Source organism: Oryctolagus cuniculus, chromosome X (assembly GCF_051225735.1).
Source record: "Oryctolagus cuniculus isolate XC-2025 breed Fujian yellow rabbit chromosome X, ASM5122573v1, whole genome shotgun sequence".
NCBI classification, from domain to species: Eukaryota; Metazoa; Chordata; class Mammalia; order Lagomorpha; family Leporidae; genus Oryctolagus; species Oryctolagus cuniculus.
In genome coordinates, this window is record NC_142888.1 from 129,792,259 (window position 1) to 129,810,573 (window position 18,315).

At 44.9% G+C, this 18,315-nt stretch overlaps 1 protein-coding gene across 1 annotated transcript in view; it reads left to right on the forward strand.

Annotated features, from left to right (window-relative positions):
• The window catches only part of PASD1 (PAS domain containing repressor 1), a 53,170-nt gene extending 35,630 nt beyond the window's left edge, over window positions 1–17,540 (forward strand). The window contains exons 10-16 of the mRNA XM_017350860.4: window positions 5,682–5,790; window positions 8,281–8,618; window positions 10,629–10,805; window positions 11,704–11,868; window positions 12,261–12,577; window positions 14,024–14,177; window positions 16,932–17,540. Of these exons, the coding sequence (XP_017206349.1) occupies window positions 5,682–5,790; window positions 8,281–8,618; window positions 10,629–10,805; window positions 11,704–11,868; window positions 12,261–12,577; window positions 14,024–14,177; window positions 16,932–17,060 (1,389 nt within the window). The 3' untranslated portion in view covers window positions 17,061–17,540. The remainder of the gene's footprint in view (window positions 1–5,681; window positions 5,791–8,280; window positions 8,619–10,628; window positions 10,806–11,703; window positions 11,869–12,260; window positions 12,578–14,023; window positions 14,178–16,931) is intronic.
• The last annotated feature ends 775 nt before the right edge of the window (window positions 17,541–18,315 follow it).

Genomic DNA, 18,315 nt, shown 5'->3' on the forward strand with positions numbered 1-18,315 from the left:
TAATGGCAGATAAAACATCTTAAGTTTAGTAAATTGATAGATTTAAAGACAAAGAAATAGAGCCTAGGGTGATTACTGAGGCCATAAACAAGAGTGTCAATTTGTTAAGTCAACAACAGGAGTCACTGTGCACTTACTCCTCATGTAGGATCTTTGTCCTTAGTGTGCTGTACATTGAGATTGAATGCTATAACTAGTACTCAAACAGTATTTTTCACTTTATGTTTCTGTGTGGGAGCAAACTGTTGAAATCTTTACTTAATATATGCTAAACTGATCTTCTGTATATAAAGAAAATAGAAAATGAATCTTGATGTGAATGGGAGGGGAGAGGGAGTGGGAAAGGGGAGGGTTGCGGGTTGGAGGGACGTTATGGGGGGGAAGCCATTGTAATCCATAAGCTGTACTTTGGAAATTTATATTCATTAAATAAAAGTTAATAAAATAAAGACAAAGAAATAGGAACTCTCCAAAATTAAACACATGGAGAAGAAATTAAAATGGCAAAGACAAAAAGAAAAGAATATCAGAACTCTATGACAGCCTCTGATGAGGAAGTGGACAGGTGGCCAAGAAAAGTAGGTGGAGAAGGACATCCAGGCTGAGGGAGCAGCCTGTGCTAAGACCAGGAGATAAGAGATCACGTGAGCTCGGGCAACAGCAAGTACCTCACCAAGGCTAAGCAGAGGTTCTCCAGCTCAGTTGCACAATAACTTCACTGAAGTTCCTTCCACAAAACCACCACATCACTATATGGGCAGCAATGGCTAATGTAGTAGTGTTGATGCCAATCCAAAGCAAATCCTTCCTATTGGCTGTCCAAGTACTTGCTCTTAATGATGGGTTTAGGTAACTTATGTTATCAGCTACTTGACGTTTGCCATCCATCCCTAGAAATTGCTGACTTCTCAGCTGTGCACTAAACAGGCATGTTTGGCAGATTTGGAGCTTGCATGTGTTTCAGATTTCTTTCCCATCCAAATCCATGTGTCTCAATTATATTAAACATGTGATGGGCACTTAATTGTTTATTCATTCAACAAGTATGTGTGTAAGTGTCTAAAATAAGTAGTCAAAGAAGGTAAACGCTGATTCAATCTGGGAGAGCGGTTTTGGCTGCTTTTGTTCCCCAGCTCCCTGCTAATGTGCCTGGGAAGGAAGTGGAAGATGACCCAAGTACTTGGGACTCTGCACCAATGCGGGAGACCCCGATGGGCCCCTGCCACATGTTTTTTATAAAGCAGGTGTTGTATGGGATGCATTGGCCCCAAAAGTCCAAGAGAGGTAGAGGGACGATGATCTGTCTTCTAGAGCTACTTCCTGCTGATATGGGGTGATGAGTTACTCTTCACTGGCATGGAGTGATGTCTCAAGCTGTGATCTCCTGGGTGGGGAGCCAAGTATATCCCTGTAGCAGCATTTGATTGACTGCCTGGTTGATGAAGGCTTTGATTCATTCCATTATCACCTCTTGTAAACACTTAAACAGACACGGTAGTATAAGAGACAGGGTGAGAATAGCAGCCAATGTTCCCAGGAGTGGCATTAACCAAGTAACGAGAGGATTTCATAGGGGAGAGGAAATGATGGGGGGTGGTCTCTGAACCCTAGAGAAAACTGTTTGATGGGTGTGGTTTTGCCTGACCTGATTGATTGGTTAACATAATAACAACACTTTGTGTTCCATAACATCTGTTCCATAGTACCATGCCTGTTAGTGAGGTGATATGGCTTTGGAGACCTCAAATGGCATCAGCTGAGGTCTCAATGGACCTAGTGACCTCTTCTTGTAACTGTTTAAAAAATATTTTTTATTTATTTGAAAGGCAGAGTTACGGGGTGGGGAGGGGAGAAAGGGAGTGAGAGTGGGAGTGGGAGAGGGAGAGGGAGAGAGATAGAGATCGAGATCTTCTATCTGCTGGTTTGTTCCCCAAATGACTGCAACAGCTGGGGCCTGGCCGGCCAAAGTCAAGAGCCAGGAGACTCTTCCAGATCTCCCTTGTGGGTGCAGGGGCTCCAACACTTGGGTTGTCCTCCACTGCACTCTCAGGCACATTAGCAGGGAGCTGAGTGGGAAGTGGAGCAGCCAGGACTCCAGCTGGCACTAATATGGGATGTCAGCACTGTAGGTGGAGACTTAACTTGCTGCGCCACAATGCCAGCCCTAACGTGGATGCTCTTAAAGCTGTTGAGTCTAGATGAGCTCACCTAGGTAGATAGCAACAAGGGCCAGAGACTGAACCTTGGAGTACACCCAAAGATAAAGAGATAGAAGAGGAGGACTCAGCAAGGGAAACTGAGCAGCAATGACTGTGAGGTAGGAGTTCAGCAAAGGAAAGAAACTATTTCCAGGAGGAGGTAGTGATTAGTTAGGTTTATTTATAAGTGCTCATTAGACTTAGGCCCTTTAGATCATTGCTGAACTTGGAAACAATTTTGATGGAATATGCAGGAGTATGGGCGGATAATGTCTGATTGTAGGTGATTTAAAAGACAATGGTGGAATTGAAGACATTGTGTATAGAGAGAAAACCTCTTTGAGAAATTTTGTTGTGCAGGAAATAATGTAAACAGGATGGCAGGTAAAGAGTGGAGTCCAGAGAGAATCTTTTAAAATCATTGTATTTTAAGAATTATACTCTAGTTTGTCTCGCATTTCCCTATGTCTATTCAATGTGCTGGCCTGACTGGAAGACGAATGGCTCTTTTCCCTCCTAAAATATAAAATTGAAGGATCTCTTAAAAATAGGTCATGAGCACTCATGATATTAAGCTAACACATGGGAAATGCAAAGATTTGGGTACATAATTCTTGAATGCCCTCTCTACCCTCACATATTCATTTCTAGTTACTGGAGTCTACATCTGAAGCCCATTCAGTGTCCAGCCTCAAAAGCTGTACCTCCCTTGACCCATCCCTTAGCATTTTTCTTTTTAAAAAAATATTTATTTATTTGAAAGACAGGGATACAGAGAGGAGAGAGAGAGAGAAATCTTCCATCTGCTGGTTCACTCCCTAAATGGCCACAATGGCTGGAACTGGGCCAGGCCAAAGCCAGGAGCCAGGAGCTTCTTCCAGGTCTCCCACATGGGTGCAAGGGTCCAAGGACTTGGGGCCATCTTCCACTACTTTTCCAGAAGCACTAGTTGGGAGCTGGATCCGAAGTGGAGCAGCAGGGACTCAAACTGGCACCCATATGGGATGCTGGCACTGCAGGCAACGGCTTAACCTGCTTGTCAGAGCGCTGGTCCCCAGGCCTTAGTATTAATTGCATTTTAAACAGGTGTGTAAAATTGTTTTTTTGATTTTGTTTTCTCCAGCAAATTACCATTACTGTATATGATAACATAGTTGAAGTTAATTTACAATCACTGGATTTATATTCATAGACTAAAACATGAGTGCACAACAATAACCATCTTAATAAACATCCTGGCATACAAATTATTATTGAATATTGTTCAGGAAGCAAGGAGTTATGCATTAAATCAATAGATTACTATGATAAAGAAAAAAGAAGGGGCTGGCACTGTGGTGCAATGGGTTAAAGCCCCAGCCTGCAGCACCAGCATCCCATATGGGTGCCAATTCAAGTCTTGGCTGCTCCACTTCTGTTCCAGCTCTCTGCTATGGCCCATGTGGGAGACCCAGAAGAAGTTTCTGGCTCCTGGCTTCGGATCAGCTCAGCTCTGGTTGTTGAGGCCATTTGGAGAGTGAACCAGCAGATGGAAGACCTCTCTCTCTCTGTCTCTCTCTCTCTCTCTCTCCAGCTCTATCTCTCTATGTAACTCTGTCTTTCAAATAAATATCTTTTTTAAAAAAAAGAACAAAAGAAAGGAAAGAGAGATCATATCCTATCTCAGTGAATACCACCCTGTCATAATTTTATTCTAAATATAAAAAGTATTGACACATCTCTAGCAACATATCACTTTTTTAAAGGAGTACAAAACAAAGCAGTTGTTTCGAGGCTACACAGTTTCCTGAAGTTGAAATGCTAGGATGTAATCCAAGAAACAGATTCCTTGTAGAAAAATCAACATAGATGTCGGTGCTTTAGCTAGTACAAACAAACCAATAAAAAAAACCCCAAAGTATTTTGACAGATGTGTAAAATATTTCATTGCTTAACCATGTGCTTAAATGTCATATGAACAGTGACCCACAGACCATTAAAAAGGGATCCAGTTGTTAAGGAAATGGAACTAGATAACCCAACATGCATATAGTATACAAATTGCCCCGATATACAATGGCTTAGATTATGATTTTCTCACACATGATACTGTAAGAACAATGCACACTTGATAAAATCGGTATTGTGATTTTTGAATTTTGATCTTTTCCTAGCTAGCACTCTAATCTTCTCTTGTAGTGTTTGGCCAGTGGCAGTGAACTGCATCTCCCAATCAAGTGGAACAACCCACACCCTATGCTGGGATGTTTGATAGGCTAGGTGGATTCAATGCAATTTCCACATACGCTATTTTCAACTTGTGATGAATTTATCAAGAGGTTATGCCATTATAAGTGAAGGAGCATCTGCATACAGTTTAAAGTAGCACATGGCTTAAAAAGAAGTAGCCAGGCTTAGGAATAAGAGCACTGGGTTTGACAAAAATGGAGTCTCTCTTGCCATGCCCCTAACATGCTGTATGACCTTGTCTTGTCTGACACTATCAAATGAGACTGTTGCACTTGGATTTCTCAAGAACATTTTCTCTCTCAACTACTAGTGATTTTTCTAATATTATTTTCAATGTCAATTCATCTAAAATACAGATATTTAACAGGTTATTGAGAACTATAGTTACTCACCTGTGCTGTAGAACCTTAGAATGTACTCCTTCCATCTCATCTCATTATGTTTTGGTACCTGTTATCCTACCTCCCTCTAGAGAGGAGTTTGAAGACTCCAAACATAAACTAAGACAAGTAGAGGGAAATGTTAATTGCTCTGGTTTGATCAGTACACATTGAATACACATATTGAAGTATCAAGCTATATTTCATAAATATGTACAATTTGTGTTATTCATTAAAAACATGTTTGAGATGGAAATGCTGACTAACCTGATGATCACTGAATACATGTACCAAATTATTGTGCTGTGACACATTAATACAAAATTTAAAAAATATGAAGTAGTACTTAAACAGCATCCAGTTGACCTTTTCTTGATCTAAGCCTAAGCTGCATGTGTAGGTATTCTGAGAAGATGGCCCCATCAGTGTACAGTGGTGCAGTTTTCCCACTGCTGTCCTGCTTTTCTTTGAACCAGTGATTTGAGGCTAGTAATGAGGAATGGAAGATGAGGTGACTGGCCATCCTTGGCTACTACTCCTACTAACTCCATTGAAAGGCATAATGTGTTTGTCAGGACTTTGATAGGGACATTTTTAAATTCTTCTGCTTTTAGCATACATACATATGGTGTCTCTCTCCTTTGGTTTGGCAATGTTTACCTTGTGATGCCCATAATCTCTGCTTGCTGTTTCCTTCCAGCAACATTTTTCAAGGACACATGTGGTGATTTTGTGTTAAATTTTCAGATGATTGAAGCAATGTTAGAAATGTGGTTGTGAAATGTGATACATTGTGTTCTGCCTCTGTTTCTGTCATTTATCTCTCTACCTCCAAAATGAAATGTCATCTCCTTTATCTTTTGGAAATTCATAGGATGAAACTGGTTTGGTAGCAGTCCAGCAGTATGGATCACAAGAAGTTGAAGTGATTAAGATAGAGTCTGACTCTTCTTACGACTCCAAAACATCTTCTGATTCTCCTGGTAGGTAAATTTGGGTTTTTGGATGGAGATGAACAGAAGAAAAACAGTGAACCTACAAAGTGGTTACAGCTTTTCAGATGAAGATAATACTATATTTGCAATGGTATAAGATCACAGGAGAGAATTCCAGCTTTCTTCATCTTCTGTGAATTTATTGAGAGGATGATTTGAGAGCAATGAAAAATGAACATCTCATCACAAGTTCAAGTGCTTGGGAATAGTATCATTTTCTCTCATTTAATTTTACTCTTCTAAAGTGCTAGATATCAGTCCTGGGAGGAATAGCACTTTATCTTTCATATTCATGCAGTCTATTCTGCTATGGCACAGTAGTTGTAGTCCAAAGAAACTTTGCATTACTCAGTTTTAATGAGAATAAAAGGGGAAAATGATAGTCTCTAAAACGTTATTACATGAGTTTCTGCATTAAATACATTTCACAACTGTACTTGTATAAAAAACACAAAGCTTAAAGATCTGCTAATATAGATCATGTCCTCTAATTAGTGGAATTCTATCATAGATAAATTTTTACTGTGGAATCTCCATATATAGAAGTCATACTTCTATTTTTAATTAGTAAATTTTACAGTTTCTACACTTTCGTTTTTAAGATATGAGGGTATTTCAAAAAATTCATGAAAAAATGGATTAAAAGATAAAAGTTTATTTTGGTGCGATAAAATTTTGAGACCCATGCATATGAAGGGGTCTTCTAAAAACTCATGAAAATGTGGATTATGAGCTGGGTCAGTCAGGAGCCAGGAGCCAGGGGCTTCTTCCGGGTCTCCTTTGTGGATACAAGTGCCTAAGTTCTTGGGTCATCTTCCACTGCTTTCCCAGGCATATTAAGAAGGAGCTGGATCAGAAGTGGAGCAGCACGAACTTGAACTGGTGCCCATATAGATGCTGGTGCTGCAAGCTGCTGCTTCCTTTATTTGCTATATCATAGCACTGGCACCATAACCACTGTTTTCTGAAGTGACTTAGGCTTTATTCACTGTGGATACATCATTTATTTTTAATGCTGTTAGATTCATTTGCCACAGTCTGCATTCAAAACTGGGCTTCCTCATATCATGATCAATTCATTTTTAAATTTATATACATCAAAATTCACCATTTGGGGTGTACAGTTCTATGGGTTTTGAGAAAGGCTAAGAGTCATGTGTCCATCACCACAGTACCAAACAGAATAGTTCAATCATCCCCAAAATTCCTTTGTGCAAACTCTTTATACTAAGCTTTTGTCTCCCAAACCCTGACAACCATGGATCTACAATTCCATCTTTGTAGGCTTCCCTCTTCCAGAATGTAATGTAAATTGAATCATACAATGTCTAGCTCTTTTGGCCTTGTTTCTTTTACTTTCCAAAATGCAATTAAGATTCATGCATGTTGCCTCAAGCATCATTTCGTTCCTTTTTGCTGCTGAGTAGTACCATATCTTTTGCATATACCACATTTTTAAATCCAGTCACCTGTAGTAGGATGTCTGATTGTTTCCATGTTTTTGGTGTTTATGAGTAAATATTTACATGGAGGTTTTGTTGGATATACATTTTTGGGGGGGCAGGCAGAGTTAGACAGTGAGAGAGAGAGTTACAGACAGTGAGAGAGAGACAGAGAGAAAGGTCTTCCTTCCGTTGGTTCACTCCCCTAATGGCTGCTAGGGCCAGTGCTACACTGATCCGAAGCCAGGAGCCGGGTACTTCCTCCCGGTCTCCCATGCAGTGCAGGGCCCAAGCACCTGGGCCATCCTCCACTGCCTTCCCGGGCCACAGCAGAGAGCTGGACTAGAAGAGGAGCCACCGGGACAGAATCCAGCATCCCAACTGGGACTAGAACCTGGGGTGCGGGCGCCGCAGGCGGAAGATTAACCAAGTGAGCCACAGCGCTGGCCCTGGATGTACATTTTCAATTCACTTGAGCAAATTCCTTGGCATGGTACTGCTGGGTTGTAAGGGAAGTGTGCGTTCAACCATTGTACAGACTGTCAAATTGCTTTTCCAAAATGGCTGTGCCATTTCACATTATTCGATATTCTTTGCTATTGAAGAAAAGTCATGTTGTCACATCTCCCAGGGCCCTTCAAAGCCCCCTGGTCGCAATTCCCACTTTCTAGAGAATTCAGTTGTTCAGAAGTGATTGATGACTAACTGTTCTCAGTTCATTTTCAACCAACTCAGTTGATTGGTACCCAATTTCCTGGAGCAGAGATGAAAGAATTGATAATGAAACAGCACTAACAACTGAAATGAGCCTAGGCACCAGTGCTGGAGGAGTGGGCAGGTGTAAATTCAGACTCCTCCTCCTTTTTCTTAATTTTCAAACATGAAAAAAATTTTAAAAATAGTGTTGTTAGTGATTCCTGACACATCTCATTCTTATTGTAGAATTGAACTGGATTTCACTGTTGTCTAATTTCTTTGATAACTCAGAGTTTTTTTTTTTTTTTTTGTCTGAATTCCACTCTATTGTCTTCTTTAGCCCAATCCTGGCAGAGCTTTGGATACGAATCTGAAGTGGATCCGGAGAAGCTGAAGGATCCAGTGGACCTGGAATATTCTGTGAGCCTGGAAGAGGCAGGAGACTTGGATAATTCAGTGGATACCGAGAACCTGAACAACACAGTGGAAACAGTGGCACCGGAAGTGAAGGAGAACTCAGCAGGCCAGAGTGAACCAGAATACGTTGATGACTCAGCAGATTCCGAGATCCCAGTGGTGCAGGAGGTGCTGTCCGTTGATGACTCAGCAGATTCCGAGATCCCAGTGGTGCAGGAGGTGCTGTCCGCCGCCACTGTATTCGCTGGCAGCAGTGCTCAGGTAGTCTGCGAGGCCTGCTCCACAAGGTGCACTCACCTCTAACTCTGCCGAGCGCTGAATTTCCACTCTCGTGCTCAGTGGCACTTTGTAGAAAGCACACTTTTTACAACCAAATAAGAAACGATCCCTGCCTCTGTTGTACTGGGTTTTCAGAGGCAGCCAAGAACTCCCTTGCAAACAGGGAGGCTGGGCGTTCTATTCATGTGGAATGCCCAAGGACACTTTGTGCTTGAGAGGTAGTTTGAGTCAAATTGGAAGCTAAGTACCAGGAAAAGCCAGTATTTTTAAGAACCCTGCTTCTCCTTAGCAGTGAGGGCATGATAGTCATGCCGAGGAAGGACACTTTGCCTGCCCACCTGTACCAACTCGTCCCTCACGCCACAGGCTAGGCTTTTTCCTGTGCGATTTTGTTAGGTTAGATCATGCATTTCACTGTGTTACATATATCCAGCCTTCAAATATCAAAACATTTGGATTAACTGCACCTCATCTATTAGCAAATGTGTGTACATAAACACAGATTTGGATGATCATCTTGTATATTAGACATAATTATTAAAATCTGAGTTGGCAGCCAAGAGAAGCAGTTTATGGTCAGCTATGTTGAATTGTGTGAATTAATCACTGAGTTTGAGTCATTGCAGTCCTAATGTCCAATGCATCCTCATCCAGTGAAAGGAACTGAGGTCTGGAAGACAGTTGTTTGAGTTGGGCTCCAGCAGTTTAACGCTGGCAAGCCCTTGAGCCTCTTGTTTCTTGAGACATCTTGAAATGGTCTTCTTACTTTTCCATAGCTTTGTGGACTGCTATGAACATTATTTGAATTATGTAAGAAGAAATTTCCATGGAAACCCATTTTGTTCTTACTTACGTCCTTATGAGAAAATGTGTTGTACTTTTCACTGCTGATAGATTCATTTTCTCTTTTGAATGAATTTCTAGTTAAAACTTCAGTATAGCTCTTGCTTAAAGTTATCAGAATGACAGCAATGACGTGTATAGCCAGGCTCTGTAGGTCATAGCATGCTAAGCTTCTTCCTGAGTGCCATGTAGTGACAACCAGCAATGTATCCAGAAGGTGGAGCCCAGGTGGGGGAAGGAGCTGAGTCAGGAATTCAAGACACTGATAAAGGAAGATTGGGACATACAGGGATGCTTTATCCAAATGGCCGAAGAGCTCCCAGCTCCCTGCAAACGGCCTGGGAAGGCAGTGGATGATGGCCCAAGTGCTTGGGCCCCTGCACCCATGTGGGAGACGCAAAGAAAGCTCCTGGCTCCTGGCTTCGACCTGGCTCAGCCTTGGCTATTTCAGCCATTTGGGAGGCGAACCAGGAGACCAAAGATCTCTCTCTCTCTCTGTCTCTCCCTCTCCCTGTGTCTAAATCTTCCTCCCAGGCCATTAGCAGGGTGCTTGATAAGAAGTGAAGTAGCTGGGTCTGGAACCAGCACCCATATGGGATGCTGGCCAGTGCTGCAGGCTGTCGCTTAGCTCTCTGTGTGTCCACTCTCTTAAATCTCTCAATTGTGTGCTTTTCTTTGTGTGTCTTCCAGCTCTGGTCTGTTTTGAATCCCTGTTCTCTTTAGCTTGAGTTAGCCCCACAGCCTTCTAGCTGGCTGCTCCCTGACTCTAAGCTGAATCTCCAGTTGCTAACCAGGGTCCTGTTGGCAGACTGTGATAATGATCTGACTGAGGAGTAGAACACTTTGGCTCTACCTTCCCATTCTTCCACTGAAAACTTTGGGCATGTTGCTTCCTGTCTCTGGCCCAATTCCATATTTTCGCTTTTAGGAAAAAAAAATATCAGACTAAATGATCTGCATGGTCCATTTCTGATGTAGAAATCTTGGATTCTCTAGCCTTTTCTTCAGACTTTCTGTAAATGAGTTCAATATGGATTGGAGCGCCACTGTTTACATTCTCAGCCTGAAAATTTTGAAATAGAACAGTATGGTGGGATTTGGAGAACCCAATGCTCTTGTATATGAATCATAAGGGCTTCCTTTCCACAGCCAGTGTCGTTGCCAATGGTGTCCTATACTAATGGCCATGAACTTCACCTGATGAAGACGTTTAAGGAGCAGCTGGAAGACAGAACTCGAGTGCTGCAAGCTGACATTACAAGCAAACAGGATGCTCTGGACATGATGAAGGAACAGCTTCAGACATTGCAGGATTCTACGTATCAGGTCAGAGACTGGTTCCCCTTAAGTGGCAGGAGGAAGAAGAGAGGAGGACTGTGGTACCTTTCAAGGAGTTAGCCAGTAGGGCCTGCCAGGAGAAACAACTGCTGTCCACAGAGAGCCATGGGAGTTATCAGCAGTTTTTTAAGGATTTCCCCTTCTGCTCTTGGTTGCAAGAGGTGAGATGGGGACCAGAAAGTCCTTGACTGTGAAAGATGTGGCTAGTGTATAGCCAAGGCTTCCTTTGGGGTTCTCTGTGGGCAATCGAGCTGCATGCTTAGCAAGTCTTGTGCCCTAAAGACAGGCGTTGTCGCTCCCCCTCTTCGTGGAGGAACGACACTGGACCCTGCCTAGGCTTCATATCCGAGTCACGGCACCATTATGTCGCTCCCCCTCTTCGTGGAGGAACGACACAGGACCCTGCGCTGTTCTTTTGTCTTCTCGGCCCTCCCCGGGTTTGCTGCTGGTTCTTCCCGGGTTGGCTACCGTCCCTTCCACCTCCGTGGAAGGGCGGTTCCCCCTGCCACATTCCCCACTTCCGCGGGGGAGCGGCACACCGCCGGCTGGCTCTCTCGGGGGCTGCACAGGTGTTCCCTCAGATGTTCCCCTTAGATGTTCCTGGTGCATGCCGTCTCTCTCCTCCTTTATAGTCCTCCTCTGCCAATCCTAACTCGGCTGCCCACACGCCGAGTACGCTGCTCTCCTCCAACCAGGAGCAGGTCCTACAGTTTATTGGTTGAACTGGAGGCAGCTGTGTAGAAGCTGTTTTCTCCTCTCCCAGCGCCATACTGTGGGAGAGCAGATGCATAGAATAAGTCCCAATTCCAGTAACTTAGTCCAGTCCGAGTTGCTCCCCACAGGCGTAAAACCTGAATGAGAAGTTTGTGATACTGTGTCTTTACAGATGCAATCAACCACTTTTGTTGTCAGTCCTGAATCCAAAACCCAGTGTACTGCTCAGATGAAGAGGTCCTTCTCAGATGTCCAGGAGGCCAAACGTTTCTGTGGCCCATCTCGCTCTTTGACATCTACTAATATGTTTGACGACCATACCATTACTTCCAACCAGGTATAGAAAGCCTGTCTTAAGTGTGTAACTGAAAGGGGATTTTATTTTCATGAGGATTTGAACTCACTTGGTTCTCCCAACGCACAGTGGCTGCCTTGTTGGCTGAAATTCATTTGCACAAGATAGTAAAAAGTCCTGGGCCAGGTATAGCCAAGCACACACTAGACTATGCCCACATACATGTGCATATGTGTTGGCTTATTACACTCTCACAATCGGGAGCATGATTCCAACTGGTGCCCTGTCAAACAAGTAGACAGTCACACAGACCACTATGTGCAGAGACAGACCACTGTGGTCTTTGGTTTTGGGAGAACGGAGTGGGAGTACTTATGACATCTCTGGGAGGTTCAGACAGACACTGAGCTACTTCTTCTCTTGTCTTGATGCAGCGGTACTTACAGGAGCAGGAACAATACCTGCAGGGGCAGCTGCTGCTGCTGCAGCAGCAGATGCAACAGCTGCAGGAGCAGAAGCAACAACAATTGCTGCAGAAACAGTTGCTACCGGAGCAGTCACAGCATCATAGTAACGCTGTAGGGAATCATATGATGCAGCTCTGTCTGCCAAGCCAAACCTTACCCTTCTACAATAAGCAGGTTACGTATGTGCAGACCCGACCCTTCTTGGTTCCTTTACGGATAGTAACTGAGCAGAAGTCCCCTGACTATTATCAAGATGGAGACTCGAAGCCACAGCAAAATGAAAGGTAAGAAGTGCATATAATGGTAATAAGGGCTGAGATCACTGCCTCCCCGTCATGGCCATGGGACACCAGCGGCTCTCTCTGTAAGCTGGGATAAGGAACGTTTCTATGTGCCAAGGGACATTTGGAGATTTATAACATCATCTGTGGGCTTCACAAAATTATTAACTTAAAGATTAGTGTGCTATATAGATTTGTTGAATTTTGAGTTCCACTTGTGGTTGCCTTGGTAGGGCCAGACCAAATGATTTCACGAACCTTATACAGCCCATGGGCCAGAAGTTCCTTACCCCTGCTCTGAGCAGCAGAAACCTGCTCTCAACTCATCTCCCTCTTTGGCCACTGCCCACACTGTCTCTGAACAAATGATGAATGGCTAAGCATCCCTTGATGAAACTGAGGGGTCCTCGTGACAAAAAGGACGGGATTAGGAAGCCTCACAACTAGGGAAGTAGGTGGCAAACCGTGAAATCACTTGGCTTGATTCTTCAACCCCAGTTTCTAAACACAGGGCATCTGTAGAGAAGTCTTTAGGGACCACAGCTGAGTAATACCTGGGCTTCCAGGCTCATGCCCAAACATCCCTGGAATATGGGTCTTACAGTAGAGCAGTGAAAGGGTTTCCATGCATTGACAATCAATGCAAGGTAACTGTGTGAAACAGTTGCATTGCCAAGAACACGTAAGAGCCAAGTCCTGAAGGCACAAAACATTTCTGCTCAATAATGGTCTGTTTCCGAGTGTCAGAAGGAGAAGGTTCCGCTCAGCAGTTAAGGGATTGCTTAGCAAACAGTTTGGGCTCAATAACAGTTCTGAATGAACGCTAGCTTTCTAAAATGGTCGCCCCCCCCCCCCCAAGCTCTGTGAGTTTTCCCCCAGGCCTTGTTTTAGAATCAGTGACCTGGGCATGTGGGGTAAGTTAGTGTCATAGTTTCCAACTGACCTGATCATCAGAATGCACCTGAAGAGGGTGTTAAAAGTGTAGATTAAGAGTCTGGAATGGGCTTATAGATTAGTCACAAGTTCTCCAGGCTTTGGGTTTGATCTCCAACACTGGGTTTGACATCACAAAATCTTTGTCGCAGTCCTTACTCAGCTGCCAGCTTCTTTAGTGATTTTAAGGGTAAGTAAAATGCCTAACCCACTTTGGCAGCACCAAGACTGTCCAAGTAATATAAATAAGAAAATGTAAATGAAACAAGTGACTATAATTTCTTACTGCATCTACATTCACTTTACTTGGGCAAGTTGGGTCTTGCACCAAATGTGTCTGAAGCACCTGCTAATGAGCAGGAGAGTGTCTCAGGGTCATCATTTCTAGATCTGGGTCACTGTGACAGGTTTATTCTCTTCCAGTTTTGCTCCTACGGAGCAACAGTTGACCTCTGTGGCTCAGCCACTATTGGTGCATAGCCTAAATTCTGGAACAATTTCTGTGTCTCCCATCAGTTCTGAATCAGATATGGACATTCTGGAGACCCCACAAGATTTCATCAAACTCTGGCCACAGCCAGCTGAGCCACAACATCATGTTTTCTTTGACATGAATCCTTGGACCTCCAATGAGCAGTCTAACATCCAAGGCCAACCCATGTGGCACGAGGTATGCTATAGCCGTCTCCTTTATCCTGCAGCACGCATCAAGAGAAACTCGGGACCCTCCCTCACGAGGTCCACACCACAGTATCAGACTCTGGGAAATTTAGATTTCAAATCTGAATACATTTTTAAAAAGATTTATTTATTTGAAATGCAGTGAGGGATAGAGCAAAGAGAGAGATCTTTCATCTGCTGGTTCACTGCTCAAATGGACAAAACAGCTAGGGCTGAGCCAGACCAAAGTGAAGAGTCAGCAACTCCACCCTGGTCTTCCACGTGGGTGGCAGGGGCCCAAGTGCTTGGGCCAACTTCCGCTGCTTTCCCAGGCAAGTTAGCAGGGAGCTAGATCAGAAGTGGAGCAGCTGGGACTTGAACTGACGCCCATATAGGATGCCAGTGACACAAGCAGCAGCTTAACCTAGTGCACCACAGCACCGACCCCAAAGCTGAATACATTAGAGAGCAATTATTCACATGGTGGCTGGACTCTGCTGAGTAAGACTGTTCTCTGCAAGGTTTCTTGGAAAAAGTGAGCTTTCCTAGAGGATCTTAAGTGCAATCTGACTTTGAAAGCTCTCAAAAATGTTAGCTGGTCTAAGTGATCCATGCCATATTTTTAATGCTGAGTGTGTTGCCTGGGCCCAAGGCCCCTTTCTGGACTTGAGTCTTTGGTCCTGCTTCTAAATCTAGGGCTTAGTGTGGATATGTTTCCTTGTGCTGAAAACAAATCAAAGGTGTCTTTGTTGAGAGCCGACCTACCTTGGGAACCATCCGCAGTAGCCTTGTTTCCAGGATAGAAGCTGGACAGGTGGTAGTTTCATAGTGCTTTGCTCCCAAGTAAGCTTCTAGTGTGCCCTGTGGGGACTACAAACACAATTTGAGGGACAGCACTTAGCAGAGTGCTGATTTTAGAAATTGTAATATAACATTTTTTTCTATAAATGACAACAACAAAAACCCAGTACGTTAATGTGGAATGAAAGAGTTTAATGCCCTTAAATGGCTAAAGATGTGTTTTTTTTCACATACACACTTTGACCAACTGGCTCTACCAGTGCTGCCAGAAAATTGGTCCCATATGAAGAAATCAGCTGATCAGTGGGTCTAATGGTTCCACTACATATGTCAGACTCTGGTGAGAGCCTTCATGGCTATTTTTTTTAAAGATGTGTTTTTATTTATTTGATAGGCAGAGTGATGGGGGGTAAGGGGGGAGAGAAAGAGAAGAGAGAGAGAAGAGGAGAGGAGAGGATAGGAGAGGAGAGGAGAGGAGAGAGAGGAGGGGGAGGGGAGGAGGGGGAGGGGAGGAGAGGAGAGGAGAGGAGAGAGAGGAGGGGGAGGGGAGGATGGGGAGGAGAGGAGAGGAGAGAGAGGAGAGAGAGGATGAGAAGAGGGAGAGGAGAGGAGAGAGAGGATGAGAAGAGGGAGAGGAGAGGAGAGGGGAGGGAAGGGGAGGGGAGGGGAGGGGAGGAGAGGAGAGGAGAGGAGAGGAGAGGAGAGGAGAGGAGAGAGGATGAGAAGAGGGAGAGGAGAGGAGAGGGGAGGGGAGGGGAGGGGAGGGGAGGAGAGGAGAGGAGAGGAGAGGAGAGGAGAGAGGATGAGAAGAGGGAGAGGAGAGGAGAGGGGAGGGGAGGAGAGGGGAGGGGAGGAGAGGAGAGGAGAGGAGAGGAGAGGAGAGGAGAGGAGAGGAGAGGAGAGGAGAGGAGGAATGAGGTCTTCCAGCCACTGGTTCACTCCCCAAATGCTAATAGCCACAGCTGAGCCAAGTTCTGAACCAGGAGTGTAGAACTCCACCTGGGTCTCCCATGTGGGTGGCAGGGCCCCAAGCACTTGGAGCATCTTTCACTGCCTTCCAAGGCACATTAGCATGGAATTAGATTGGAAGCAGAGCACCCAGGACTTGAACTGTAGCTTCAGTGTGGGATACCATCATCTCAGGTGGTGGCTTAATCTGCACCACCAAGCCAGCCCCTTGTGTCTGATTTTGACAAACTTACTCTCCTGGATGGGATGCTGAGAGGCAGAGCCAACACAAAGCTGAGTAGGTAGCCCAGGGAAGTAGAGAAGGGAGGATTCTGGAAGTTGCTCAGTTGAGAGAAAGCAGAGCAGCGACCCAAGGTAGGGCTATGTGGGCGCTTCACTGGCCACAAAACTTCAGGGCCCTACTGCCCTGAAGGTATGCGGACACCTCCAGTTTTGTGCCCAGATCCAAGCTTGCCACCTCCTCCTCCCTTCTGTCCTCTCTTCCAACCCTTTTTGTTTCACTGGCTGGACTCTTATATGACCTCAAAACAGAGCCCAAAGGAATCCCTCCTTGCTACACAGAAAAGACCTCAGCAGCCCACTCCTTGTACAAGCATGTTTGTGTCCATCTTTCCTCCCACCTGCACACCCCAGGGTGAGTTGGCACCTCTCTGGGAAGTTTGTTAAAGGGCCTAAGGCCTAAGGAGCTGCAGATCAAGAGCAGCATGGAAATGCCTGACTGAGGCCCCACAGTGGGCTGCAGAGAAGCTGGGCAGAGAAGCCCAGATGCAGATCCAGGAGCTTTCAGGCAACTTTGCCAGAGTCCAGGTCTGCTTCTGCTGAGCTCTAAGCCAAGATGGCACTGAGAGAGAAAAGAGGAGGAATCTCCGCTTTCCCAGCTCCCCATTGCTGTCAGCACTTTGCAGGCTCATGTTGCAAACAGGCACTTCTTGGCAGCTTGCTGACTGTCCAGGAACTCTAGCAAAGGATTCCACCTTGTCTATTCTTCTCCCAGCAGGTGCAAGTTGCTAATCCAAGAACCCAGCAGCCTCCTACTGCAGAGGCTTCCCAGGCACCTGCCGCAGACCCAAGGTCCTCCCCTGCTGTGTATCAGCAGAAGCAGTACTTCCGTCCCAAGCCATGAACAGAAGACGGAGGTGGGGACAGACCAATGAGGTCTGCATGTCCAGGGGACCTACAGTGTGAACAGAGTCCCTTGGATTGGGTTTTGGGCGGGGTGGGCATTTACTTTTCTTTACTGACATACTTTGTTTGTTAAGCATAGCCTGTTTTTTTTTTTAATCATGATGCAGAAATAGCCTATAATCCCTCTGGCTGCACGTTCCAGCTGTGCATACACACGTACCACCATGGGCAGATAGGATACAGCACGTCTGTTCAAATTAGAATGCTTTTTCCCTGCCCCCCCAAAAAAACCACCAGAGTGGATTGCAATCTACTAAGAAGTTGTTTTAGCTGCAACAATTCTGAGATTCTGAGGCCTTGGCCTTTTGATCAAACCTGGTCTCTCTTCTCTAGTCCTGGAGAAACTCCCAGGGAATGGAATTCCGACTGTGGGTACACAAAATCTGCAACACAGGCACTCCTACAGGCACTAAAGTGATTACAGCCTTATTGCTTAATAAACATTTTCTTGCAATACAATGTTGCACGAATTTGTGATTTACTCCTTTATTTATGTCCTTTGCAAACAGATGCCTTCTCTTCCATCTGTAGCTGTCTTATATTCTCTAAAGGAAAAGGGATTGTGCTCCCTGGTCAGACACCAAGGAGAACTTCTTCCCATCTGTCTGCCTGATGTGTGCAGGGAGGGGCTTGGAAAGCCCTGTCAGGAGTCACTGTGTCCTTTTTTAAGGCAGTGACCAATCACTGGGAGAAATGAAGGGGAGACACTAGGCCTCACACAAGAGGTTTTGTCCCCAGAATTCCTATGTGGAAGCGCTAACCCTCAGTGTGATGGTGTAGACAACCCTTGGGATCTGCAGAGGGTTGGTTCCAGAACCCTTCCCTCAAGGATACCAAAATCCACATATGAAATAGAACTACAAACACCCTCCCATAGGCTTTAAAAAAGATTTATTCATCTGAGGGGCAGAGTTAGAGAGAGAGAGAGAGAGATAGATCGATCTTCCATCTACTGGTTCACTCCCCAAAAGATTGCAATGGCCAGAGCTGAGCTGACCCAAAGCCAGGAGGTTCTTTTGGGTCTCTCACATGGGTGCACGGGTTCAAGTACTTGGGCCATCTTCCGCTGTATTTTCAGGTACATTAGCAGGGAGCTGGATCGGAAACGGAGCAGCTGGGACTCCAAGCAGCGTCCATATGGGATGTTGGTGTCACAGGCGACAGCTTTACCCAATAAGCCACAGTGCCTGCCC